Source organism: Canis lupus, chromosome 16 (assembly GCF_003254725.2).
Source record: "Canis lupus dingo isolate Sandy chromosome 16, ASM325472v2, whole genome shotgun sequence".
Classification (NCBI taxonomy): domain Eukaryota; kingdom Metazoa; phylum Chordata; class Mammalia; order Carnivora; family Canidae; genus Canis; species Canis lupus.
In genome coordinates, this window is record NC_064258.1 from 19,474,054 (window position 1) to 19,487,461 (window position 13,408).

The 13,408-nt window shown below is 44.7% G+C and overlaps 1 protein-coding gene across 8 annotated transcripts in view; it reads left to right on the forward strand.

The window, feature by feature from the left end:
• The first annotated feature begins 3 nt into the window (after positions 1 to 3).
• The window catches only part of RBM33 (RNA binding motif protein 33), a 145,100-nt gene continuing 131,695 nt past the window's right edge, over positions 4 to 13,408 (forward strand). For 4 of the 8 annotated variants that reach the window (XM_035700068.2, XM_049095256.1, XM_049095258.1 and 1 more), the window contains exon 1: positions 234 to 548. In XM_035700068.2, coding sequence (XP_035555961.1) covers positions 506 to 548 — 43 coding nt within the window. In that variant the 5' untranslated portion in view covers positions 234 to 505. Of the gene's footprint in view, positions 549 to 13,408 lie in introns of all 8 variants that reach the window. The other 4 variants (XM_025451667.3, XM_025451680.3, XM_025451671.3 and 1 more) reach the window with 3 other exon arrangements.

Below are 13,408 nucleotides of genomic sequence, written 5' to 3' on the forward strand. Positions count from 1 at the left end.
CCGCCTCACCGAGCTCGCCCCGCCCACCGCTCCGCGGGCCGCCGGCCGGAAAGCGCGGCGCCAACTGCTGCAAAGCGCCGTACGACAGAACCCGGGACCGGACTACGGCCGGCAGCCGCCGCCGCCGCCGCCAACGCCAACCCTGCGGCTGCAGGAGCCGACCGCCGCGGCCACCCGCCTGCTCGCCCTCCGCGCTCGCCCTGCGTCCCTCGAGGCGGCCCGGAGCCGCCGCGCCGCGGAGGCGGCTCGCGCCCGCCCTGCCGGTCGCCATCATCCCGGCGTGCACCGCGGCGGCGGGCGGGCCGGCGGCCATGTTGCGATAGTCTGTTGTTTTCTTCCTGCGGAGGAGCCGGGACGGAGTGGCCGCGACTGCCGGCCTCGTCGCCCTGTCCCGGTCCCGGCGCGCCGCCCCCCGTCCCCCACCGCGCGTCCCCGGGCCCCGGCCGGCCGGCGGCCCACCGGCTGGCTTGGCGGGGCGCGCCCGAAGGCCGGGCCCGCGAGCACCATGGCGGCCGCCCTGGGAGCGGGCGGAGGAGCCGGCGCAGGAGGTACGTGAGCCGCCCCGCGCTGGGGGGACGGGCCGGGGCCACCTCGGGCCGCGTCGGCCTGGGGCCCGGGAGCCTGCGGGCGGCAGCCATGGGCCCCTCGGCGAGGCGGCGGCGGCGGCGGGGGACGCGAGGCCGGTGCGGGCGTGCGGGGCGCCGGGCTTGTCGCGGGAGGAGGCTCCGGGCCGCTCCGCTGGGCTGTCGGCCGCGCCGGGCCGCGGCGGGCGGGGTGGGCGGGCCCCGCTGTGCGGGCGTGTGGGGCCTGCGGCGCTCAGGAGCCCGGGTCGGTGCCGAGAACCCCGGCCGGGCGTGCGCCCTGCGTGAGCGCCTCGCGGTCCGACCGACGTCCCCCGGCGCTCGGTCAGCAGGGGCCGGGCCGGGCCGGGCCGGCGGGGCAGCCTCAGCACCGGCTCGGGCGCCGGACGCGTTCCGGGCAAAGTCTCTCGGGGGAGCTCACGCTTTGTTGATGCAGTGTGTTTTAAAGACCTTAAACATGGAAAAATCCTTGAAAGTGACTGACGATGATTCGAAGGTGTTGGTCTGAGGGACCTTGGGCGGTCAACTGTCTGGACGAAAGCTTTGGGCACGCGTCATGGAAGCAGCGTCCAGGCGTCCGCTCCCGAGATCTTCGTAGCAGCGCGTTGCGGTGATCCTGCTTAGAACTTTGCTGGGAGTAGGAAAACGTTTGGCGGAGTGAAGAGACCACGGGGTTTGCGCTCACAAGTGCCCCTCCGGGCCTGTGGTTTGGTGCGCACCGCCTCTGCCCGACAGCTGATTTCTGCTTGTCAGACGTGAGGCTCCCCAGTCAGGATTTGGAGATGCACGTGCACCTCCCTTGGTTACTTTCTGGGGGTCAGTGAGGCTCCTCGGTTAGGATTTGGGGATGCAGGTGCACCTTCCTTGGTTACTTTCTGGGGGTCAGCAGCACGTGTTCTGTTCATTCTCTAAGGGCAGCCAGAGGATTGCTGGGTGCTAAAGTGCACACCCTGCTCAGTGGGGTTTCAGAAGCTGTGTCATGTATGAAGACATGTGTCTTGGCATGTTCTTTCAAGTTACTCGTTTGTAATTTGTAAGATAGTAAATGTCCGTGTCCTCGATACTTTTGAGTCTAGAAAGTTTGGTAATTGCTATTTTAGGGCCCCATGCAGGCTTTATGCTTGATGTTTGCAGTTTTTCCTTCCATTTCATCCTGGTTTCCCCTTGCTCTAGACTAAAGCCAAAGTCCTCAGAGGTGTGGGAGTTCTGTATGACCTGGCTTCTAGGACCTCACCGGTAGGCACACTGCTCCCGCTCTCATTTTGTGCTCACTAGCCAGGCCTCAGGCTACTGTGAGGCCTTCTTATCTAAACTATGTCCACTTCCTGCTGGGGAGCCTCCCTTCTTCTGTTCTGTGGTAGGCTCCTTTTCTTCAGAACATGGATCCTAGTTGGTAATTTATTTTAATTTCTTTAAAAAAAAAAATCTCCCTTTCCCCTAGTCTAAGCCCCCTGAGGACAGGAATGCTGGCTGTTTTACCTGCCTCTTATTCCAACTTCTTGGTAAATTGTATATATTCAACAGATAATTTGACAAATGAGTGAATTAAAGTATGAAATGTTTTCCTTATGGATCTTCCTATATCATTTTCTGTGCATATATAAGTTGAGGATTTTTAGCTTTGTGGCCTTTTATGATATAAACAGAATCATGTAATCTGTAGTTTGCTTTTATTCACTTAAAAGTAGGTCCTGGGGATAGAGAGAGCACCTGGGTGGCTTACATGGTGAAGTGTCTGCCTTTGGGTCAGGTCATGATCTCAGGGTCCTGGGATTGAGCCCCACATCGGGCTCCCTCCCTGCTCACTGGGGAGTCTGCTTCCTCCTCTCCCTCTGCCTCTCCCCTTGTGTCAGGGGCACACAGTTGTGTGCACCCACTCTTGTTCAAATAATAAAATTCAAATAAGTAAATAAAAGAAAAAGAAAAAAAAAAAGGTCCTGGGGATCTTCCATGTCAGTAGGTGAGAGTTTTATGGATCCACTATTGATCATTTAACCTTTTTTTTTTTATTGATGGGCATTTCAGTTATTTCTACTTTTTCACTACTGTGAAAAATACTGTGTTAAACACCTATAGACACAACATAGTGTGCTTATGCAGATGTTTCTGGAGAACAGATGCCTTTGGAAGTGGAACTAATGTGTTTCAAGTTATATATATTTCAAATATTGATAGCTGTTACAGGTTGTCCTTAAAAACAAGTTGGTACCACTAAATCCTCCTCAGTGTCGGAAAACCCCGTTTCCCATACCCTAAGAGTATTTTTAAAAATTTTTGTTCATCTTTGGACAGAAAAATAGCCTTACTGTTGTATTTTCATTATCTCCAGAGAAGTTAGGCATATTTTCATATATTAATTTTCTGTGGATTGCATGTTTATATCATTTCCCTTTTTTTTTATTAGGCAGTTGATCTCTTTAATTATTTCTCATTCTTTGTATACTGCATCAGGATTATTAATCCTTTTAAAAAATGTGCTTGTCCTATACATAGCTTTTTTTTAAACTTTAGTATATGGAAGTTCAAAATTTTTACTTTGTAAAATATGTCCTTTATTTTTGTAAGTATTTTTTTTCTTTTTGTAATGGTGTCTCTGTGCCAAGAGTTTGTCTATGATTTTAACATTTTATGCTTCAGTGCTTTTTATTTATTTTTTATTTTTTTTTAAGATTTTTTATTTATTTATTCATAGAGACACAGAGAGAATGAGAGGCAGAGACACAGGCAGAGGTAGAAGCAGGCTCCATGCAGAGAGCCCGACGTGGGACTCAATCCAGGGTCTCCAGGATCACGCCCTGGGCTGCAGGCGGCACTAAACCGCTGCGCCACCCGGGCTGCCCTCAGTGCTTTTTATAATTCGCTTTTATTCCATATAGAATTTTACTTTGGGTGTCGTGTGCATTTGGGACTTAAAACAGTTCTAATATGATATATTGAATTCTCTGTCTTTTCTGTCTTTGTAGTATATTTCCATTAAGAGTTTTTTAGAATTACTGTTTTGTAGTGTGTGTGCATATATATGTGGGTATGTATGGGCATATGTTATGTATCTATGATGGCATGTTCTTTTTCAGAAATTTCTTGATTAGCCTGTGCATTAAAAAAAATGTATTTCAGAATCATTAACCACATTCTACAAAGAATTCTACTGGAATTTTTATTTGAGATTGCATTGAGTTTATTTACATAATTTGAGAGTGGTTAATATTTTTAAAATATGGTTTCTTTTATCTAGTAACAAAGTGTCTCTGTGAAGCTTTTCTTTTTTGTCAGTAAGTAATCTACCAAATGTTTGTTGAGTAACCTATTCTGTGTTGGGCACTGGTCTAGGGGGCTGGGGTACATAGATCCCTACCCTGTGAAACTTATATTAGTAAAAAAGAATTTTTTTTAAAGATTTATTTCAGAGAGAGAGTGCTCATGTGGGGGTGGGGTAAGGGGGAGAGGGAAGCCAGAAGGAGTCCTATGTGGGGCTCCATCTCCTGACCCTGAGACCATGACTTGAGCTGAAATCAAGAGCCCGACACCTACCCAACTGAGCCATTCAGGTGCCCCAGTAAAACTTCTTTATATAGTTCTTTCACATTTGTTACTCTTTATTCTTAGATATTTTGTATTTGTCATAGTGGATGGTGTGGTTTTTTTATCTTACTACATTCTCTCTTTTGTTATTGATTTACTAGAGAAAAGCTTTTAAAAAATACAGTGGAATTACATACAGCTGGTTTTTGAAATCTGTTTTTAATAGTTTGGTACTTTAGATGTTCTAGTTAGTTGTACCTGCAGCGTCTCTTATTCTCATATTTATAGCTCTCATTTCTTTTTCTCCTACTTGTTTCAGAGACTTTCATTATCAAGCTCTCCAGTATGATGTTGAAGACTATGGGTGATGACAGGCATCTCTGTCTTATCTTGTTCTGAGTTTTAACAAGTGTTCTTTTAATGTTTTGCCATTAAATATGGTGTTTACTGTAGGTTTCTGCTAGTTACGGTTTTTTTTTTTTTAGTGAAGAAAATTGTTTTTTGAGTTGGGCTTTTAATTTTATCAAATACTTTTTCTGCGTCTATTGGGATGATCTATGAGACCCTTTCTTTATTTATTTATTTTTTAATATTTTATTTATTTATTCATGAGAGACAGAGAGAGAGAGAGAGGTAGAGACACAGGCAGAGGAAGAAGCAGACTCCATGCAGGGAGCCTGATGTGGGACTTGAGCCAGGATCACGCCCTGGGCCAAAGGCAGACGCCAAACCACTGAGCCACCCAGGGATCCAGAGACCCTTCTTTAATCTCTTAACATGTTATATTGATAGATTCTGCTGCTGATCCAACCTTGCATTCTTGGGCTCACAATCTTCTGCATGTTTTGTTCTTTTTAATGTATTGTTGGATTTCATTTTAGGATTTGTGTATGATCATAAGAAAGATTGGCTTATAGTTTTCTTCTTTTGCATTTGTGTGTGCATGTGTACTATCCTTTTTAAAAATGAAATGCTGGTTTCCTAGAATGAGTTGTGAAGTTTTATGGGACAGTGTAAAAAAAAAAAAATTCTCTATATTAAATGTTGGAAGAACTCTTGTCTGCAAAGCCATTGGGTCAGGTAGCTCTTTATTTTTCAGTTTCTTTTACAATTATTGGTCTCTTTAGGTTTTTAAAAATCTCTGGGTCATTTTTTTAAGTGTATTTATTATTTGTTTAATCTCTACACCCCAAATGGGGCTTGAACTCATGATCCTAACATCAAGAGTTGCATGCTCTTCTGAGCGAGTGAGCCAGGTCCCCCTCTAAAGGTTAGTTTTGATAATTTTTTTTGAAAAATAAATTTTTTATGTTTCTATTTTCAAAATGTATGGTTCAGCACTACCATTTCTAGTGTGTTAAAGGTAAATTTTTTGAAGCTCATGTCTGAACAAATTCTTTATTAAACTTGATTGATGATTTGGTTGGGCCTAGAATTCTAGATTTGAGTTCATTTTCCTTATATTTTTAGTAGTATTACTGTGTTTTTCTTGCTTCCAATTCTGCTGTTGAAAAGTCTAATGGCATTCTAGTTCATTTGTATGTGACCTTTTTCTCTCCCTGAAGGATTTAACAATTCCTTCTCAGTGTTCTAAAATTTCATTAGCATAAGTCTTCTTCTTACTGTTTTGCAGTTGGTGGACACTTTAGTCTGGAAATATATATCTTCAGTTCTGTGAAATTATCTTGTATTTTTCTGCCTTTCATTTCCTCTGTTCACACCTTCTGAAACCCTTATTATTGGTTTCTGATGCTTCAATTATGTACAAAACATAAGAATAATGTTACAGTTCATTAAGATGCTTTTGGGAGGATAGATACTTTGGTAGTTGTTGGAGGGAAATAAAAGGTTATGTAACTAAGGTTGGGAAAGTGCAGCACTTAGGGCTGCCCTGGGGCGGTGGGCAGGCCTGCAGCTGCTGGTGGGCCTTTGCTCCAGGGATGCTCCGAGGCTGCCACTCCTTCAGTAGGAGGAATTTTGTTCCTCTTAGGCCAAATGCTGTTTGACCAAAGACTGTTCTAATGTCTTCTTGGTAATTCTAGTTTTTTTTTCCTGTTCCCACTGTTGCTGTAGCTGTATCTCACTGCATTACTTAAAATTTTTTTTCCTATTTTTCTGGTGTCTGGAGACGAGATTGCTTTCTTTTGGAAAAGAAGCCTTGTACTCGCCTTTTCAACCACAAACTTCTTTAGCTGTTTTAGCACTGGCTAAATGTGGGTCCGCTATCCTCCATCTTTTGATATTCTCTCCTTTTTTTTTTTTTTGAAAGAAAATGGAACTCATAAATTTATATATAATTCCATCTTTAATATGTTAACTAAGTCAATTAAGAAAAGACAATGTAATTCAAAGAGAGTATGTGTTGGAGACCACCAGATTGCAGCCTGCACTTTAGCAACTGCCTGAATAATCTTCCTACCTAACCATCAATGAAGTCATAGTTGCCCTATAATATTTTAGATAGGAAATCAGAGTGTATATTACTAAAGTTGCTTCCTAAGTAAAAATGTAAGAGTGCTGTACTTGGTGTTTGGTAGACTTGAGTTTAAATCTGGTTTTGTTTACTGACTTTGGTTAGTCTTGGTAACCTATGTAAAACATAGGTTTTACATCCTATGTAAAAGGATGATTTGCAGTTGGATTAAAGGAGAAAACCCAGGTATAAAGGATGACTTGTTGAAGTATAAAATGAAGCCTCTCTTTAGCTCTTCAGTAGTGCTGGGATTATTTGAGTTTTATCAGTCTGTTTCAATCAGAACAAAAGCAATGCTATGCATTCCAGGTATGAAGCTATTTTAAATACTGGAATTAGAGGCTTATACAAACCTTGGAAAAGTGGAGGTGCAGTGGTCAGGAAAACTTTCTGATAATCTCAACAGGGTTGTCAGGAATTTTGCCTGGGAGTCCTGTGACCCTGAAGATTCCTGGAGAAGCTTGTGGGCCTTCTTGGTCTGCAGCACTGCAGATGTTGACTTTTTTTTTTTTAATTTTTTAAATTTTTATTTATTTATGATAGTCACACACAGAGAGAGAGAGAGAGGCAGAGACACGGGCAGAGGGAGAAGCAGGCTCCATGCACCGGGAGCCCGATGTGGGATTCGATCCCGGGTCTCCAGGATCACGCCCGGGGCCAAAGGCAGGCGCTAAACCGCTGCGCCACCCAGGGATCCCCAGATGTTGACTTTTGACTCCCAAGGAGTCACCACCCACCATTCCACGTCCCTGACAGCCTCATGTCCCTGAAAGCCTTGTGTGTGCCGTGTGTGTGTGTGTGTGTGTGTGTGTGTGTGTGTTTTGTCTGCTGCCTCTGTGACACCTGAGGATAACTGTAATGATAACTGGGACTCAGACCTCCTGTGACTGCCTTCCCTTGCACAGTTGAACTCAGAACCACACAAAGAAAGGCTTTGGGAAGTGTATTCCTGCATTTCCTCTGCACCATTTTTGCGAGTATGGTGATCACAGCACACTGTTAACTTAGTTCTGTGGAAGGCAAAGGAGGGATTGGTAGGTGGACTGTACTTTTCTTTGACGTTTTCCCCCCTAAATTTCACCCATTTAGCAACTGATCATCAGTTTAGAGGGTTTCACTTTTTAAAAAAAAGTTCTAGATTCTTGGGAAAAGAAATGGGTATCATTTCCTCTGATTCTAAGTCATGATGAGAATATCCACTTGGCTGAGCTCAGACCACTTGTCCTCTTTCAGACTGCCCAGGATGATAGAGAATCAAGGACCTAGCTTTTATAGTTTCCATATTGGGACGCAGAGCCCTGTCTTCTATTAGGACTTGTGCTGTGATTGATTTCCAAACACAGTAGGGAGAAATTCAGTTGTAAGACAGGCTAATGGTCCATGTGTACTATACTTCATAAACAAAATAGAAAGTTCATTTTGGGGAGAACCTGTTCAGGGGCCCATATGTATAAGAGATTATTTATTTTTAATTTGGGGGGGAGGGGGCAAAGGGGGAGAGAGAAAGAGAATTCCAAGTAGGCTCCACATCCAGCACGGGAGCCAGATGTGCGGGGCCTAATCCCACAACCCTGAGATATGACTGAAATCAAGAGTCCAAAGCTTAACAAACTGAGCCACCCAGGTGCCCCAGGTGAGAGATTGTTAAGACAATGACTACAAATTATTTTCCAAACAACATAAGTCTATCTAAATATATTGCTTGGTTACTCAATTTGGTGGTTTTACTCTGTAGGGCCAGTATGTTCTCTTTCAAAGGTCTTGAACGTTACCCTGGTTGTTTTCTAAGTTATGGTCTAGATTTACTCGCCTATAAAATATGGAATTTTGACTGTTAGTGATTCAGAACATGAGCGTATCATACATGAGAATGATATTGAGGCAAAAGAAAGAAGGTTGAGAACCTTTGGACTAGAAAAAGATTGGCAAACTTTATCTCAGAGGGCAAAATAGTAAATATTTTAAGCTTTCCAGATCACATGGCTCCTGTTGCAATTACTGTCTTGCCACTGTAGCTTGAAAGCAGCTATGAACAGTATGTAATTGAATTGGTATATTGTTTCAATAAACTTACTTATATAAACAGGCAGTAGCCAAATTTGGACAGAAATGGGTGGTAGACTGCTTGGCCTGTGGACTGTTATTTGCTGACCCTTGGATTAGGCAGTTGGCTAGAACCCTGTTCACGCTAATGTTCTGTATTGTTTCTAAGTCAAGTTCCAGGCTCCCGGGAAAGAGGAAATAGTGAGAATGCTAAGAGAGTTAGGTTGGTTGTAAACCTCTGGTTGCGGTGTGATTGAAAGGCGTAAAAATTCTAGTAGATACCAGTAGTTTTGCTCTAAGGAAAAGTGCTCCCTTACGGAAATATCTGTCCAGCATGATGTTTAGCCTTTCAGGGAGAGACTGTAGGTGAGGGCACGGACCACGCTTGTCTTGCCAAGCTTGTCTTCTCCTGGGTGGTCAGGGATGTGTGGTTCTTGCTTCAGCTGGACTGAGGTGGACACCTTTTGTTCTCTTGGTTCTTCTCAGTGTGACCGATATAAATTACAACTTTACAAAAAGGATTTGTCTGTGTTCTAAAGGTGAACAGAAGGGAAATGACTGTAGGAAATGAAGAATAATAAAAACAGGCCTCGAGGTCTTGTCTCAGTTTATTTTCTAGGATTTCGAGTCATAGTTCTTCCATCTTCATTTTTACATTCCATATTCCAGGGGGCAAGAAAATATGCTCTTGCTTCCTGCATGTTAGGTGTGGTCTTTGTCCATGCACAGGTTCACCCATATTGAGAACTGCTCTTATGTCTTCTTGGGAATTCTAGTTGTTTCCTTTCCCATTGTTGCTGTAGCTGTATCTCACTGCGTTACTTAAAATTTTTTTTTCTATTTTTTTGGTGTCAGGAGACGAGGTTGCTTTCTTTAGGAAAAGAAGCCTTTGTACACACCTTGTACTTTAAATCTTTTTTTTTTTTTTTTTTAAGATTCTATTTATTTATGAGAGAGAGAATGAGGCAGAGACACAGGCAGAGGGAGAAGCAGGCTCAATGCAGGGAGCCCGACGTGGGACTTGATCCTGGGTCTCCAGGATCACTCCCTGGGCTGAAGGCAGCACTAAACTGCTGAGCCACCCAGGCTGCCCTGTACTTGCCTTTTCAACCACAAACTTCTTTCCTCAGTGCTTGCGTAAACTTACACCTGGGCTGAGATTCCCAGCAGGTCTCCTCTGGGACATCATTGCCAGTCATTTCCCCCTCTTTGCTTCCCCTTCATGTTGGATCACTTTCCCTTGCCATTCAGACATCTACACATGATGAGCTTGCTCCTACATTAAAAACAAAACAAAACAAAACAAAAAGCCAAACACCTTTTCTCTCTTACAGATGGTCCCCTTCAAGCATCTGTTCCATGTTCATACATTGTGGCCAAAGTGTCTTGAGAGGATATCTAGACCTGTATAAAGCAATACTATCTGGGTCTCTCTCACTTCCTATTGACCTGTGTGCTGGGAGAAATCATTCAGTAAAATAAACTGTAAAGAATAGCATGATAAACCTATTAATCTCACAGCTGGAATTAGCATTTAACCTTTGGTCACATTTGCATCAGGTGTTTTAAATGAAGGACAGTGTTACAGACAAGGTCCCCATTATGCTTTGCATGATTGCCTAACTCTTCTCCGGAGTCACACACTAATCCGGAATTTGGTGTATTTCCGATCTCTATTTATGTTAGGTATCAATGTCAAGATGTTAATAAATACTTCGACATATACGCATTCATAACCAATATGTAGTATTTATTTTATGCCACAAAGGTTAGCCTTTGCATATGTCATTTTGTATTTTTACCAATGTGTCTTTGGTTTAGGATTGTCAGAGGAAAAAGAGGTAAATGCATGTAGATTTTTGCCAGATATTGTCAGATACAATTTTGTGTAGGATTTGTGCCATTTTGCATAGCTACCGCTAGTCAGTGAGAATGCTTATATCTCCACACACTCATCAGCAATATTTGGTGAGATGTTTCGAGTCCTTGTCAGAAGTAGAAAATTATTAATTCATAGTTTAAAATATCTCTTATGAAATGAAAAACTTATTATGGAGAACATTTCAACTTAAAAATAATTGCATAGTTCCTGTATGTCCATCATCTAGTTACAACAATATGAAATGATGGCCACTCATATTTTCATATATATTCCACCTTCTTACTCTTGTCCCCGCGAAACACTAACTCCCCATTTCCCCTCCCCATGTCCCCTGGCACCCACACTGTACTTTTTGTCTTTATGATTTCACCTACTCTTGGGTCCTTGTATAAGGGCAGTCATAACAGCTTTTCTGTTTTTGTGAATGGCCTATTTCACCTAGCATAATGCTGTCAAGGTTCATGTTGTAGCAGGTGTCAGAATTTCCTATGACTACATGTCCCGTTGTATGGCTAGACTACATTTTATCTATTTATGCATTGATGGATACTTGGATTGCTTCCACCTTTTTGTTATTGTAATTCTGCCATGAACATGGGTGTATAAATACCTCTTCAAACTCGTGTTTTCATTGCTTGTTTATGTACACCCAGAAGTGGAATTGTCACAGCAGTCATTGGATTTAGGGCCCATCCCAATCCAGCATGACCTTATCTTAACAATTATATCTGTAATGATCCTTTTTCTATAAGGTCACATTGTGAGATTCTATTATTTATTTATTTATTTTAGATTTTTTAAAAAATTTATTGGGGGGAGGAGCAAGATGGCGGAGGAGTAGGGTCTCCAAATCACGGGTCTCCACCAAATTACCTAGAAAACCTTCCAATCATCCTGAAAATCTATGAATTCGGCCTGAGAATTAAAGAGAGAACACCTGGAATGCAACAGTGAGAAGAGTTCGCGCTTCTATCAAGGTAGGAAGAGGGGGAAAAAGAAGTAAAGAAACAAAGGCCTCCAAGGGGGAGGGGCCCCGCGAGGAGCCGGGCTGAGGCCGGGGCGAGTGTCCCCAGGACAGGAGAGCCCCGTCCCGGAGGAGCAGGAGCTGCACCAACCTTCCCGGGCGGAAAGGGGCTCGCGGGGAGTTGGAGCAGGACCCAGGAGGGCGGGGATGCCCTCGGGCTCCCCGGGACAGTAACAGCAACTGCGCGCCCAGGAGAGTGCGCCGAGCTCCCTAAGGGCTGCAGCGCGCACGGCGGGGCCCGGCGGGACCCGGAGCAGCCAGGAGGGGCTCGGGCAGAGGAAGAGGCTCCGCGGAGGGGGCTGCGCGGCCCCGGGAGCAGGTCGGAGGGGCTCGGGCGGAGGAAGAGGCTCCGCGGAGGGGGCTGCGCGGTTCCAGGAGCAGCTCGGAGGGGCTCGGGCGGCGGCTCCGCGGAGGGGGCTGCGCGGCCCGGGAGCGCGAATCCACCAGCGCAGGCTCCGGAGCACGGGGCGCCGGGACACAGCCCAGGATCCGGCCTCCCCCCGGGACAGGCAGAGGCCGGGAGGGCCCAGGACAGCGAGGACGCTCCTGCCCCAGCTGAGCAGATCAGCGGCCCCGCCCCGGAGCCTCCAGGCCCTGCAGACGGAGTTCCTGCCGGAGCTGAATCCAGGTTTCCAGAGCTGCCCCGCCACTGGGGCTGTTCCTCCTGCGGCCTCACGGGGTAAACAACCCCCGCTGAGCCCTGCACCAGGCAGGGGCACAGCAGCTCCCCCAACTGCTAACACCTGAAAATCAGCACAGCAGGCCCCTCCCCCAGAAGACCAGCTAGACTGACTGACAACTTCCAGGAGAAGCCAAGGGACTTAAAGTACACAGAATCAGAAGATACTCCCCAGTGGTTTTTTTTTTTTTTTTTTTTTTGTTTTGTTTTGTTTTGCTTTTTGATTTGTTTCCTTCCCCCACCCCCTTTTTTTCTCTTTTCTTTTTCTTTCGCTTTTTCTTTTTTTTTCTTTCCATTTTTTTTCTTCCCCTTTCTTTTCTCTTTCTCTTTTCTTTCCTTCTTTCTCTCCTCTCTTTTTCTCTTTTTCCCAATACAACTTGCTTTTGGCCACTCTGCACTGAGCAAAATGACTAGAAGGAAAACCTCACCTCAAAAGAAAGAATCAGAAACAGTCCTCTCTCCCACAGAGTTACAAAATCTGGATTACAATTCAATGTCAGAAAGCCAATTCAGAAGCACTATTATACAGCTACTGGTGGCTCTAGAAAAAAGTATAAAGGACTCAAGAGACTTCATGACTGCAGAATTTAGAGCTAATCAGGCAGAAATTAAAAATCAATTGAATGAGATACAATCCAAACTAGAAGTCCTAACGACGAGGGTTAACGAGGTGGAAGAACGAGTGAGTGACATAGAAGACAAGTTGATAGCAAAGAGGGAAACTGAGGAAAAAAGAGACAAACAATTAAAAGACCATGAAGATAGATTAAGGGAAATAAACGACAGCCTGAGAAAGAAAAACCTACGTTTAATTGGGGTTCCCGAGGGCGCCGAAAGGGCCAGAGGGCCAGAATATGTATTTGAACAAATTCTAGCTGAAAACTTTCCTAATCTGGGAAGGGAAACAGGCATTCAGATCCAGGAAATAGAGAGATCCCCCCCTAAAATCAATAAAAACCGTTCAACACCTCGACATTTAATAGTGAAGCTTGCAAATTCCAAAGATAAAGAGAAGATCCTTAAAGCAGCAAGAGACAAGAAATCCCTGACTTTTATGGGGAGGAGTATTAGGGTAACAGCAGACCTCTCCACAGAGACCTGGCAGGCCAGAAAGGGCTGGCAGGATATATTCAGGGTCCTAAAGGAGAAGAACATGCAACCAAGAATACTTTATCCAGCAAGGCTCTCATTCAAAATGGAAGGA